This window comes from Meles meles, chromosome 14 (assembly GCF_922984935.1).
Source record: "Meles meles chromosome 14, mMelMel3.1 paternal haplotype, whole genome shotgun sequence".
Taxonomy (NCBI): Eukaryota; Metazoa; Chordata; class Mammalia; order Carnivora; family Mustelidae; genus Meles; species Meles meles.
The window spans coordinates 83791968-83805852 of record NC_060079.1 but is presented as its reverse complement, the minus strand read 5'-3'; the positions used below and the strand labels follow the sequence as shown (position 1 = coordinate 83805852).

Here is a 13885-nt window from a genome sequence, read left to right as displayed (position 1 = left end):
AATGCTTTTTCTGTATCTGTTGAAATGATCATATGGTTTTCATCTTTTCTCTTGTTGATGTGATGTATCATGTTGAATGATTTGTGAGTATTGAACCACCCTTGGATCATGGGAATAAATCCCACTGATTGTGTTGAATGATCTTTTTAGTGTATTGTTGGATTTGGTTTGCTGATATTTTGTTGAGATTTTTGCATCCATTTTCATTATGGATATTGGTCTGTAGTTATCTCTTCTTTTGAGATGTCTTTATGTGGTTTTGGTATCAGGGTGATGCTGGCCTCATGGAATGAATCTGGAAATTTTCCTTCCTCTTGTATTTACTGGAATAGTTTGAGAAGAACAGGTATTAACTCTTTGAATGTTTGGTAGAATTTGCCTTTGAAACCATCTGGTCCTGGACATTTGTTTGTTAGGTTGTTTTTGTTGTTGTTGTTGTTGTTGTTGTTTTTACTGATTTCATTACTAGTAATTGGCTTGTTCAAATTTTCTATTTCTTCTTGCTTCAGTTTTGGTAGATTGTATGTTTTTAGGAATTTATCCATTTCTTATAAGTTGTCTGATTTGTTGGCATATAGGTTTTCATAATACTATGTTTATTGTATTTCTGTGGTGTTGGTTGTTATTTCTCTTCTTCTATTAGTAATTTTGCTTATTTGGGTCCTCCTGCTCCCTCTCTCTCTGTTTCTTTATTTTTTAAAAGGCGTCTGGCTAGAGGTTTATCAATTTTGTTGATCTTTTCAGAGAAGCAGCTCCTGGTTTCATTGATCTGTTCTATTAATTTCTATATCATTTATTTCTCTTCTGATCTTTATTATTTCCTTCCTTCTGCTGGGCTTAGGTTTTGTTTTTTCTTCTTTTTCTAGCTCCTTTGGGTGTAAGGCCAGGTTCTTTATTTGAGATTTTTCTCGCTTTTTGAGATAGGCATGTGTTGCTCTTAATATCTCTCTTAGAACTGCTTTTGGTGCACCCCAGAGATTTTGGGCCATTGTGTTTTCATTTTCATTTGTTTCCTTGTAATTTTTAATTTCTTCTTTGATTTCTTGGTTGACCCATTTATTGTTCAGTCGCATGTTATTCAACATCCACGTATCTGTGCTCTTTCAGATTTTCTCTTGTGGTTGATTTCTAGTTGCATAGCATTGTGGTCAGGAAAGATGCATAGTATGACTTCGACCTTGAGTTTGTTGGAGCTGGTTTTGTGGCCTAACATGTGATCTATTCTGGAGAATGTTCCTTTTCTCCAGATTTTATCACATGCTTGGGTTCTTTTCATTCAAGCTTTAACTGAATGAACAATCCGTTCTTTAAGGTTGGGCTTAACATTAGCTCCTTCATTTATTTCTTCCTTGCACACATGTTTGTTGCGTGCTTCTGTGTCCTTGGGAATTCAAGGGACAAAGCATGGACTCTGCTCTCCTAGGCCCTCAGTTTTCCTGGTCTCAGGTCTGAAAGTCCTAAATCAGATTCACAGCCTTACAAATACGGTTGATGTCCTATTAGAATCATCTCTAGGCAGGCAATTTCAAAAAGTATAAATGATGGCCTTCCCTTTGTGGACCAAGTGATGCTTTGATTTGCACTCCTCCGGGCTTGCTGTTTCATCTGTTAGGGCAAGAGAGAACAGCCATGGGGCATGTACGTGATAACGTCATTCGAGCAACTTCCGATCTCATATGTTAAGGTCTTGCTCATTAGAATAGGGTGGGGACATCTCCCATGAATGGGCGAAGATGCCAAAATCATCTCAATTCAAAAAGCAACCTCAACTTGCAAGAGTTCTTCTATTTAAAGATGTTTTTTCTTCCTTCCAGGGTGGTTGTGCTGGCTCTGGCTGTGGGAAGTGTGACTGTCATGGAGTGAAGGGACAGAAGGTAAGTGGCCAAAGCTCAAGCTGTCACAGTTCGTTTTGAATTGCCATTAATATGGAAATCATTAGAAACAACGTCAAATCTAACCCAGTAATCAGCCATTTGTGCTAAAGTCTTATACTAATTTAATAATTTCCCTAGAGTGATATAAAGAGGCAAAACCAGGCTTAATGTGATGTCTAGGAAATCTCAACAGTGGTTCCCCAAAGACTCTGATAATTAGTGGCAATTAATGTGGAAAAAGGGATTTGGTCTATTTTCTTTTTTGACTCAAGAAGGGACATGTGTATTGGCAGAAAATCTGTTGGGCCAATAGTATTCCTTGGAATCCATGTGTCAGAATAAAACTTAGCATTTTTCTCAAAAAAGGAAAAGTTTCTATTGCACCTGAGGGCCTTTATTCAAATTAGCATTTTTTAAAAGATTTTATTTATTTATTTGACAGAGAGAGATCACAAGTAGGCAGAGAGAGAGAGAGAAGCAGGAGCCCGAGATCATGACACGAGCTGAAGGCAGAGGCCTTAACTCACTAAGCCACCAAGGCACCCCTCAAATTAGTATTTTTAACCAATTTTTAATCCTTAACGTACTTGTCCAGATTTATTGTTCCCCAAATGTCAAATTAAAATATACATATTTTTAAGTGAGTGCTCCCCCCTCCCGTTTGAGACCCATGGATCTGGAGAAATCATTTTCATTGGAGGGCAACCGATGGGTGCATTTTAGTTTTTGTGAGAGCGGGTGCCTGCCTAGTTTTCCCTGGCGACAGTGCAGGACCCCGAAATTGCCTGGAGAGGCCCCAGAAACCGGGTATGGCAGTGAGAGGGCACAGCCCGGTCGCCAGTCGGGCTGGGCTGTAGCAGGCGGGGGCCTGAGGCAGGTGGGGGTGGGGGAGAGCCCTACTCTCTAGGCTGGAGGGGGTCAGCCTGGCCAGGATGCTCCTGCCCTTGCTCACGGCCTGCTGGAGGCCCATCAGGTCTCAGACTCACTCTTGAAATTCAGAGAAGTCTGCCCAGAAAATATGTGTGGTTTTTGTTTTGTTTCTGTTTTAGCCTCTTGCTAAAAGGTGCCAACACTATTTTTTAAAAGAGTTGCTCCTAGTTGGTGATACCAGTATTACTGCGTCGTTTCGGAAGAAATGCAGTGCGTGAAAATACGCCGGCAAATCTCCTTACCGGCCGTGCCAGCTCTAATTCACCTTCGTGTTCTGCTCGTCTTCCTATTTGGCGAGTTTTCCCGGCTAGTTCCCGTGAGCACTCCAAGACTGACTTTACAGTAGAGGCAAGTGTATAAACACCGCAGTCTCCCCCCACCCCTTCTGGTCTAACTTGAATCACACATCGGCACACTGAGCTAACACAGAAATTCTTGAAACTCTAAAGAGGAGGACCTGTGTCAACAGATGGGAAATGAAGGCCTGTGTCAACACCGCGGTGTTTTTCTTGTAACTGAAGGCATCGGGGCTCGGGGCGACGGGGGTCGTGTGACTCACTCTCAAAGAGAACACGGTCCGTTCTGATGACTTTCCGGGCTCCCCTCCGCCCCCCGCCGTCCAGCAGCTGCAGGCCTTGGTGGCATCCCCACCACGGCTCTGGTTTTTCAGACTTCCTGTTGTGTGTGTGTGCTTTCTAGCCTGCTTCATTTTCATTTTTACCCCAAATCTACCCGTTAATATGTAACCAGGTAGACTTCCCGGGTATTTTTGGCCGAGGTTAACATGACTTGAGGACGGCTAGTCAGGGCCTTGGTTCAAACATCGCTAGAGGAGGCAGGGCCACATCTCAGTTCTGGGCCTCATCTCCACCCAACTGCACCAGCAGAAGGTCCGAAAACATTTCTTCTCCAACTGAGCGTTGAGGGAACGCTTATGGTGACCGGTATGCTCAGGTGAGGCCAGGTCTGTGTTTATCTTGACCAGGAACCGTGCTGTAGGGCCAGCCTCCCTCTTGGGTGCTGGAAGGTGTAGGGAGTGTTGAGGACAAAGATGTGCCACTAGACCGTGCTCCTTCCTTGGGATGAGGGCTCGGGCCAGCCTTGCACCGTGACCAGCCAACCTGAGCCTTGAAACTGGAAAGCCCTGGTGCTCTTGTTGGAATTGGGTGGAAGGAGTGAAGTCTCCTCTCCCCCTTGCTAAGCCTCCGGAAGATCTCCCAGCAAGCAGACCAGACATCCGGGATCCAGGCCCTCCACAACCTTTCCTGGCTGACCCTCATCTCTCAGCACCCAGTCTCCACCCACTTGGGATTTTCTACATTACTCTGAAAGAAAGATTATTTAAAATAAACTACCTGTAAGCTGTGGGTTAAGCCATTCTGAATTTGTGTTTTCAAAGACTGTAATTGTCAAGGATTCAGAAGGCCTCTTGAAATCTAGGGGAATAGCCAAATGGTTTAGTATTATGTCCTTTCAACAAAAATGAAGAGCTGTCTTCTCCTCTTGAGCAGAAATATCTCAGGTCCCGTGGTTCACACAGCATGCGTGACCAAGGAAGAGGTCCTTCACCCCACGGAAAGAGGACATCTTAAATTTCCATGAATTGTCTTGGAACTAATGTTAAAATAATCAGCGCGATGGCCCGAGAGAGCAGAGCACAGCTGAGCTGAGATTTCAGACGCAGGCCCCCTCGTCCTCAGGTCAGACAACAGACACATTTGTTCTCGGCCGGCACGTCAGTGAGGGAAACGGGTCCTTCTCCACTGCCCCCCGTCCTCAGAGCAAGGCTTGGGCACGCTGCCAGTGCACAGTGAACCGGGGAAGCCCAGCCTCGTGGCTCGGGCTCCAGGCCTGTGTTCGAGCTCCTGCTCGGCATCTGCGGTTCTCCCAGGAGTTACTCTGCTCTAATTCAATGTCTACAAGTTAAATGAATTTTGACCTCTTTTTAAAAGTGGGCTAACCAGAGCCACAGAACTCAGAGTTGGAGTTACCTAAGTGGGACAGAGGGCCAGCCGCCTCAGAAATGTGGAAATCCTGGTTTCTGAGACATGTCTTTTCCACATCTCCTTGAGGGACCCTTTCACGGATTGGCTGCTAAGATCCACCAACGGACACTGGAATGTTTCCAGGATCAGCGGCCAGATCTCTTTTGGCGAAGTCCTGTTCTCCACGGAGATGACATGGGTGAAACGCCCTCTGTTCTCCAGCTAGGAGCAAGTGTTAATGCAGCAGATCCCAGGTCCCGTTACAACCGTAGTTATGGATCTCACCCTGGGGGTCTTGCTCGGAGGCTGAAGACGGTTGAACTCCCGAGGCCTTTACTGGACTTAGGTCCTGGCAGAATTGTTTGTTTTCCCACTTCCCCGCTGGCGCTCACATCTTCAGATGTTTTCTCTTAGGTAATTAATTTGGTTTGTGCACAATGGCTTTGTGTTCTTCCCGTTGCTGCTGGGAATGTTATCTACTTAAACTGATTAGCGTTCTGAATGCTTGCTTACGCAGAAATAGCCAAAAGTTAAGCTCTTCTTTTGCTCGATAACCTGATTTTCTCAACGATGTGAGATAGTAGGAGCGGCACCGAGATCCCAAGAGTGACCGCTCTGTGCTTGGGATTGGCCATTTACATTTTGCCAAAATGGAGTTTATGTAAGAGGTCCTTGAGGTATTTTCAGCATGGGAGCCCACGCTAGCGGAAAGCCAGCATTCTGTTCTGCGGTGTTCAAAACAAGGAACTCCACGTTAAACCAGAGAGGGGCGAGGTCTGCCTCTGAAGTCCGTAAGGAAGTTAATCAGGAGCAAACGGTGCCACTGCAGGAGAGACGCAGGAAGAACAAATGGTACGGTTGTCCCGACAGCAGAGGGGCCCGGAGGCCCAGAGCCCGGAAGATGAGGGACGAAGGAGCGTGCGGGCGGACCAGGTGTCCTCTCATGGCCCCCGACTTGCTTGGGTGTAGGTTAGGATCACCTGTCACTCACGGGCAGAAGGACACACACAGGATTTCGGCCCACGTATCCCAGCAAACAGCTCTCATGGCCGGTCACTGTCTAGGGGGGCCCTATCAAAGTGACTCTGGGGGGGGACATTCCCAGCCACGGTCTTGGGAGCAGTCTGTGTTGGACAGAATTACAGTATTTCTATTACATAACAAGAACTGCGTGGGTATCTTGTAACTTCTCAGTGTACTTGAACCTGCTGGTACCCCAGTCCTTGCCAGCGGTGTTCGGGGGAAGCTCACTCTGCCGTTGCTGCTGAGTGTGCGGTCTGCTCTGCATGTGGGGTCCACGCAGGGCTGCTCAGTGGTCAGATAGGCCAGTCCCAGATCGCTCGCAAAGCAGAGAACTTTGAAAATGGAATTTGTTTTTGTCTAGAATGTGTGCCTTATCTGATTTGGAAGGGTGGAGAAGGCTGGCCAGTCTGGAAGTGGCTCTGTTTTGGGCCCTGGAAATCGGGGAGGATGTTCATGTCACTCTTTACGTGGGATTACACTGGATGGCGGGCTGCTCTATTGGCTGGTTTGCCACAGTCAGTGACCACCCACAGCCGACCTCCATACAAGCCCGTCTGTCTGCATCTTGACACCAATTGTAGCTTCTGCTGATTCACAACAGATCTCGGCGGGACAGGGAAATCCTGGTTTTGGGGTGGCAGAGTGAGAAAGAGAAGAGAGTTGATGTGTATTGAACATCTCCCTTGGGTCAGGCACGGTGCTGATTTTTCATGTGTGTTATTATTATACCCATTTTCCAGCTGAAGAAACCAGCTAGTCCAGGCTCTCTGCGTTTGGTACCCCTGACCCTTCAGGTGGGTTCTTTGTGGTGGGGAGTTCCTAGGCTTGGCAGGATGCCTAGCAGCACCCCTGGCCTCCTCCTACCCGATGCTGAGAGCACCTTCTCCCCCATCTGTGTCAACCAGAACGTCTGCAGATTTGGCCACATGTCTCCTGGGGGCGGGGGAGGAGGGAGCAAAATCTACCAGGATAGAGAGCCACTAAGGCAGCCACGTCTCGTAGAGGAAACATGAGGTGGGCAGCAGGATTCAAGCGTTAGTCAGATCCCATCATGCACGGTAAGAAGAGCGAGATCTGGGAGAGTCCAAGGAGATGAACTCAAGGTTCGGAGCTTCCCACAGTCTTGGGCAAGTTCCTGTTGCTCTACACCTGACTCCATGGGGTGGACGCCGTGCTGCTGGCCACCTGCCTGGGAAAGCAAAGCCTTCCTCTCTGCGGGTAGTGATGGAAGGGACTGCTGGGGGACTGCAAAGAAATGCAGCTATGCCTTTGGGGCCCTGGGCAGACCTCTCCGTTCCTGTTGCAGACGAGCATGCACTGGGTTAAACAGATAACCACAGGAAGCCACCTTGTTTGTGACACACAGCAGGTCGGAGGTCATGTGCCCACGTCTGAGCCCCACTCCCAACTAGAGGCAGCTCAGGGGAAGCCCAGCCCGAGGAATCCGCGTTCGCTCACATTCGGGGGTCTTCATTCCAACAGCATTCAGAATAAAACCCTGAGGGGCAGAGCACCTGCATGGTGGGGGGCGTGGGGCATCCACCCTGTCCTTCGGGAAGTCGGGCACAGTCTGTGTCCTGTAGGAAATCCATCACTCTGGTCGAGAGGGAGTCACTCTGTTTCTCACGTAGTGGCCGTGCCTCCTTGATCTCCCAGGGGGTGAGTATGGCCACATTTCTAAGGCATTCTGGGCACGGTCAGAGACTAGGGCCATCTTCTTGATTCTCAGCCTCGTCTATGGCTGGGGAGAGGCATCTTCTCTTTCCACAGGCTGCTCAGAGTTGCTGTGTGGCTGTGAGTGCGTCACGTGTCCTTCTCAGCCGCTACTTTGCCAGGCCCTTCGAGAGATAACCAGTATTTTTAGGGTCTTTCTCTCAAGGGCACAAGACGTAAGAAAGTGCAAAGAATACTGTAAGGGTAATCATTTCTAAAGACAAGAGAGGAGGCAAGACTTCCCTCTTTCTAATTCTGTGTGCCATTTTACACTGGCCACTCTCCATCAGCTACTCTTGGCAGAGGCTTTGCTGACCCGCTGGATGCAAGTGTGGGGGTTAGCCCGTGCGTCTTGCGGTGCTCAGAACGGCCTCAGGGTTTGACAGCGCTTTCACGAGGTCTCACTTTCTCCTACAACCATCAACAGAGATCTCATACTATTCTTTCAATATTAAATGAAATTTCGTTTTGAGACGGGGACAACATCGAATGGTCTTCAATTAATTCACATATTTATTTCATCGCTCTTTTCATTTACTCATGACTAATATCAATATTTTTATTTCTTTAATTATGAAATAAAAACACTAGAGTGCTTTGTATGTTATACTTTATGTAACAACTAGTTACTCTGTTTTCACTCAGTATAGAGGTACACATACACGTTATATACTATTTTCTTAGTTTTTGTCAGGGTATTGAAAATATTTTCCCCATAAACTAAATTATATTGATCATTGTTCTAAATACTAAAGGTGTCGTATTTATCCCTAGAGAGTTAATGTTTTCTTCAAGTAAATATACTTTGTGTAAATTCTTTGAAACTTCAAATAAACTGATTTGGATTAATTATAATGAATCAATAATAATGATAATCTATTTGCTAAACACTGCACTCCATCTGAATTAGTGAGAATGTCAAAATATAGACTATTTAAAAATAAGTTCCATCTTTCTACTAGTAAAATTTGAAATATATATTCAAAATACAGAAGAAAGTACTACTTACCTCAAAATATTAATACCTAAACTCTAAATATTTTGAAGTTTAGTTCATAAGATTAAGATTTGTTTAGCATATTTGAAATAACTTCTGGTATTTTTGATACTGATTGGATATCTTTATAAGTGTTTTTGAGCATTTCCGAAAGGCAACAGTGTGCCGTTTGGCCTTTCCCCAAACAATGATCTGAGGAGCATCTTGAGATGTTAATAGATGTTTCCTTTGGGATGGAATAAGGAAGAACGTTCCAAGGACAAATGAATCTGGGGAACACTGAGTTATAGTTTAGTGGTTGTTTGTGGCTTCCAAGCTGGGGCATCTCAGAATCTGAAATACGCTTCTGAGTGTTCAAGTGCAGCATAGCACATACCGTGCTCCAGACACATTGCGTCATCTGTCAGGTTGGGGAGAGCCTTTGGGGAAGAACTGTCTTCTGGAATCAGAGCCCTGATTCTCGTGTGAGCTTCGCCATCTCCCAGCTGAGTCTGTCCTATCAGGTCATGTCAACCATGTTCCCCTAAGAACGAGGAAGGGGGCCTTAGACCCGCAGTTTCCGAGCTGCTGAAAGGGTCAAGTGGAAGGCATTGTGCTAAAAACACTTGGGAAATTGAAAATGTCATTAGGTGGGAACGTGTCAGTTTGGCCGTAGTGGAATTTTAAAGTTGCGTGGACGTGGGGACAGACCTTGCTGGCTGGCCTGGCTGCGGGCCGGCTTCTGGGTGTAAAGACAGAGGTGGACCCCGCCTGGTGGGGGCGTCCCAGTTGCCACGTGAAGTCTGCAAGACCAGAGTCATGGACTGGGTACACCTGGGGCAGCAACTCTCCCGGGACTGCAATTAAAGAGACGTTAGGATGTTTTCAGAACCACAGAACTTTGTTAGGAAGCATGTTTATAGCTTTTGGATGCTTCTGGTGCAGGAAAAATGAGATGCACTCACTTGGGAGGTCTGTCTGGAAACACTGTCCAATTTCAAGTCGGTGTTGTCATTTTATCGTCCATTTTTAGAATCCTTATCCCTTAAAGTATAAGGGGATCCAGCTCTCCGTTTATGCATTCCAAGTCCCCCTGCAGGGTTTTGTGAGCTGCTTTTCCTGACATGCATGTAATTGCAGGCATTGCCCGGGCCCCTCCCCTCCCCCGCCAGCTGTCCCTGTTCTCGATTTTACAAGGGGAACCTTTGAGAACTTTCCTTTATTTTTGCCACAGGAGGGATCAGGCACCCCAAGTGCCTACTTTGATCACTTTGGGAGCACCCGGTGTTCGTCGCGGGGTCTGATGGCATGTTCCTTCTCTGCCTGTTGGCGGATCCCGTGGGCTAATACACCCTCTCTCCCCTTTCCATGTTTTTTCTGGTGTCTTGTAATGCCAAGATTTTTTCCAGATGTCTCCTGTTTCCCATTTCCACATATTACACATGACTCATCATTTGGCAGATCCTCCTGAGAATCAACATGGGTTCCCACATTCACCTACTTTTGTCTTTTTTTTAAATAGTTGTTTGGCTTTAAGTGTTTAAAAAACTTAAACCCAAGGGTTACAATCGTCACCATATGCCATAGGGAAGTCAGTACGAACAGATCTATGTTCAGTGGGCTTATCTTACTCTGCCCACAGGCCCCACGTGGATGTCTCACTTACGCTTTGGACACCATGGGTTGCCCCCGTCCCCTAGCGTAGGAGGTATCATGGGCTGTGCTGCCCCACTTCCGTCCCTCTGCCTCTTTCTCTCCACTCCATAAAATCTGCCCTTTTCATGTGCTTCTGAGACACTGACACTCGTGATCCATTGCTATCATAAAAACCTGACATTTTTTGCTTTTCAGCTATATTTGGAACACAACTCATCTAGTGCGGCTTTAAAAATAGTGATTTGGTCTTGTTTCCATGTTTAGAAGGAGTAGCAGAAAATCAAATTTCCTGAGTGGAATATTGTGTCCTGTGACTTAAAGCCCAACACACCTCATGTGAGTGGACGCCATCATCCCAGTGTGGGGCCCCAACGGCCCTCGTCTTGACTGTGCATGGGGAGAAAAAAAATTTTTTGGTAAATAGGATCCTGAGAACACATTGCTTGTCAGGAATACAGCTTTCTTCTGGAAGGAGTAACACGCGACTGTGTGTTTTAATTCAAGATCAAAGATACCGTAAACCCAACCCTGACACGTGAAAATGGTGCATTTGGGTTTTCCTCCTGTTTGTTGGTAGAGTATCACGAACATTGAAAATATGTTTCCAGATGGCACTTAAGGAGGCAAAGGAATTATGTCGCGTGGGCGTGGAAAGCTGCACCCACAAAAATGATATTAGCAGAACCCTCATCCTTGTCAAGTGGCTCAGCACAATGCGCCATCACACAAAGGAAGAATTAGTCAGCGGTAATGAGCAAACCAGATGCGCTGGGAAGTGGTGCCCCTCTGTCTTCTTTCCCCTTTGGCAAATCCATCAGAAATGTTAAAGGTGCAGTTGAACAGAGTCTGGTCTCCACCATGGCTGAGCCCACCTCCGCCGCTAGAGCACACGGTTTTATAAAAGTACAGTGCTTATCTGGCCCGATGATGTTAAATTGCTGCCCCACTTCTTCGCAGGGAGTGCGAGGAGCTAACGATGAGTGGTTCTTGGCTGGTTGCTGCTATTCTACCATGAAATCATTCCTGGCTTCCGGTCTTTCGGTAGGGGTTCCCCTTCCTTAGCATGAGGGGGTGCTGACCGCATGCTTCCAGACCAGCCTACAAAGAGCTGAAAGGTGCTTCTGGCAATGGAGAGACATGAATCCCTTACACACATCTTGTGTGATCATGAAGTTGATGGATGTCCCATCAAAGCACATGATGGTCATCTGTGATTTCACTGATTGTAGGTAGGAGATCCATGCTGTAAGCTGATGTGAATTCTGAGACTTTTAGTGTCCAGCTAACAGCTTGATTTTGAAATGGCTTCCCCTAGAAGACTGGTGAAGGAAAAAGTCTATCTGTAGTCAGAGCCACTGAACTTCCGGAGCCAGAAAAGTAATGTCCACCATCCCACCTCACCCCCCCCACCCCACCCGCCCTTCATTCTGGGGTTCTTGCTAGATTCTGCTCTGTGTGGCCGTGTGCCGATGGCCCTGGCAGTGGTGAGCGGGGCTGGCGTGACCCTCACGATCTCACGGCACAGGAAAACATTAAAGGAGTGACGGCACCCTAAACCCCAGACTGGACGCTGCTCTCCGCTCGGAGGGAGACAGTGCTGTCAGAGTGAGCCCTGTAGGGACCAGAGCTGAGCTAGGGTCTTGGGCCAGGGAAAGGCAAACTGAACATTCCACGAGGAGGCACCTAAAATCCAGGCAGTGTGCTCAGGGCTCCCGAGTTAGACCCCCTCCAATTTTGTTTCCTTGTTTTTCATGTTTGCCCTAGTTTGGGGTGGAAAACTGGATGCTTTGGAGATTTCCATGGATGAGGGAACCCCCTGCACCCCTCCCCCTCCTAGGCTTACTTCCACATACAAGACCCCGAGTCGTTAAAGGACATGTTTTTATGAAAGTGAAGTTATTTGGCAAAAAGCAGAGTGTGTATTTTTCTGCGAGGCCTTGGGCTGGACCTCCTGCCTCTGGTCTGGTCAGGGTTTCATGGACCAGGGTGGAAGGGGCGGGCGGTCTTGTTCCCAGACCGCTTGCTTCCTAAGGCAGGGGGCCGGGGGGTGCTGCACCGTCTCCCGCACGGGGACACAGCGCCTCCTCTCCGGGTGCCTGCGGACATCCTCCCGCTCCGCTGGCGTGGCCGCACGGCGCGGGGACACTCTCCCCTGGAAGGAGCGGGGGCGCCGGAGGTCTGGCGTCTCGGTCCCAGGACGAGGCACCTCCGCGGATTCCGGGGCACTCAGGCTGAGCCCTGGGCGCCCAGCGGGGGGCTGTGGTCCCGCCGTCTCAGGGGGCCCGGAGGGGGCGTCCGTCCTGTCCCGGAGAGGGGACCTCGCAGCGCGCTGGATGCCCGGGCCGCGGCAGACGCCGTGTGCGGCGGGGACCGAGGACCAGCCGGAGTAGAGGCCGTCACGAAGCAGCGCAGAGCTCGGTGTGTCCCACGGCCACCGGACGGCCGCGCGCCGCGCACCCCGCGAGCCGGGGCCACGAGCATGGGAGCGAAGCCGCAGAGGGAGCGCGGCCTCGGGGCTCTGAGCACGGGGCAGGGCCTCGGGGATCCCACAGCCCCGCGGCGCAGGCACCTCTTTCGTTCCTTTTTGGACGTCTGGCTCTTCACCTCGCTCCCACCTGCAGTCTCTGTTCTCCCGCTGCTTGCGGGCTTCCGCGCCGCGTTCGCCTTCCCGAGCCGCGCGCTTCGGCTCCCTGATCAGCGGCTCTGTCCACGCGCAGGCAAGTGCGCGCAGGCACGCATGCGCGCGCATGCGCGGCTGCACACACGCGCGTGACCGCGGAAACACGTGCGCACGCGCACACGCCCGCCCCGCCGAGGATGGCGACTTCCGGCCCTGGGGCGGTCGCGTGTCCTGTCGTCGGGTGCGCGTTTCTCAGCGCGTCCCTCTGACCCACACTCGGACTCTCCACGGGCGGCGGGGCGCTGCGTCTGCAAGCACTTCCGGGCCCGAGTGCCCCACGGCCTGCCCTGTGGAGGCGCTGGGCCCCACGGCCTTTCTGGAGCGAGGCGCGGTGTGTGCGGAGCGCGGGTCCGCGGAGGCGCCGGAGGGTCAAGCCGGGCCGGGGCAGGTTCCCCCGCGGGCGTCCGCGGGGCCGCGTACTCGCTGGCCGGCGTGCGCCGAGGACGGGGTGCGGCGTGGGCCCGCGCGCCCCAGCCCCAGCCCCGGTCCCGCCGCCCCGGTCCCGCCGCCCCCGTCGGCCTCGTGCCCCGTGGGGCGGGCCGGAAGGTGAGGTCCGCGCGTCCTCCCCGCTCGGCTTCCCCTTCGCGACTCCGTCGGGACTCGCCCTTCGTGGCGGAGATTTCGGGGGCGGGGGTCGAGGACGAAGTGACCTGCGACCGCTCCGATGGTCGCCCACCCGGCAGCCGGGGAGCCGCGAGCCCCGCCGAGGGGAGAGACGCGGTGACTCGGGAACTGCTCCTGGGAGCGGTCATTGATGCGGCCCCCTTGCTGGGTGCATTGCGACCCCACGTGCGACACGGAGGTCCCCGCCTTCGGGGCCGTCGCGGCCCGTCCAGGCTCACCGCCTGCGTGAGGGGCCGTCGAGGCGGCTCAGGGACAGGCGTCCTCGCGGCGTGACCCTAAGGCCGTTCCCCTGGCCAAGCGGTGCTCCGCGGGGTGGGATCTCTGCGCAGGGGCGAGCTTTGAAATCTGTTGTTTTTCTAGGATTTTGCAATGAGGGCGCGCAAGCGGGGGAGCAGCGGAGGGAAAGGAGGCTCCGGGCTGGCCA

General features: G+C 50.4%; 1 protein-coding gene across 1 annotated transcript in view; it reads left to right on the top strand.

Annotated features, from left to right (window-relative positions):
* COL4A1 (collagen type IV alpha 1 chain) overlaps window positions 1-13885 on the top strand; it is a 131920-nt gene that overhangs the window by 54992 nt on the left and 63043 nt on the right. The window contains exon 2 of the mRNA XM_045977872.1: window positions 1815-1874. Coding sequence (XP_045833828.1) covers window positions 1815-1874 — 60 coding nt within the window. The remainder of the gene's footprint in view (window positions 1-1814; window positions 1875-13885) is intronic.